The 454-nt window shown below is 53.1% G+C and overlaps 1 protein-coding gene across 1 annotated transcript; it reads left to right on the top strand.

Moving 5' to 3' along the window:
• Nucleotides 1–17: 17 nt before the first annotated feature.
• LOC121938915 (homeobox protein Hox-D9) lies at nucleotides 18–341 on the top strand (the record flags this gene model as incomplete). Its single annotated transcript, XM_042482067.1, has 1 exon — nucleotides 18–341. A coding segment is annotated over one exon (246 nt), but the record flags the coding sequence as incomplete, so codon positions are not given.
• Between the last annotated feature and the right edge of the window lie 113 nt (nucleotides 342–454).

The raw sequence follows: 454 nt of genomic DNA on the forward strand, positions 1-454 counted from the left end.
ATATTTCCTTCTTTCCTCTTCCTCCAGATGACCCCTCGGCCAACTGGCTGCACGCGCGCTCCTCCAGGAAGAAGCGGTGCCCGTACACCAAATACCAGACGCTCGAGCTGGAGAAGGAGTTCCTGTTCAACATGTACCTCACGCGGGACCGGCGGCATGAGGTGGCGCGCGCGCTCAATCTGACAGAGCGGCAGGTGAAGATCTGGTTCCAGAACCGGCGGATGAAAATGAAGAAACAGAGCAAGGATCAATCCAAGGACTAGCTGGACTCTCTCTCGCTCTCTCTCACACACACACTTACACACACACACACACACACACACACACACACACACACACACACACACACACATACACACACACGGCTATTTCCAATTTGTTTTAACCTCCAGGCACTACCACCCTATACAGCTGATCAATGGCTTTGTTGATCACCAAAAGACGCTGAGGACGC

This window comes from Plectropomus leopardus, unplaced genomic scaffold (assembly GCF_008729295.1).
Source record: "Plectropomus leopardus isolate mb unplaced genomic scaffold, YSFRI_Pleo_2.0 unplaced_scaffold37693, whole genome shotgun sequence".
NCBI classification, from domain to species: Eukaryota; Metazoa; Chordata; class Actinopteri; order Perciformes; family Serranidae; genus Plectropomus; species Plectropomus leopardus.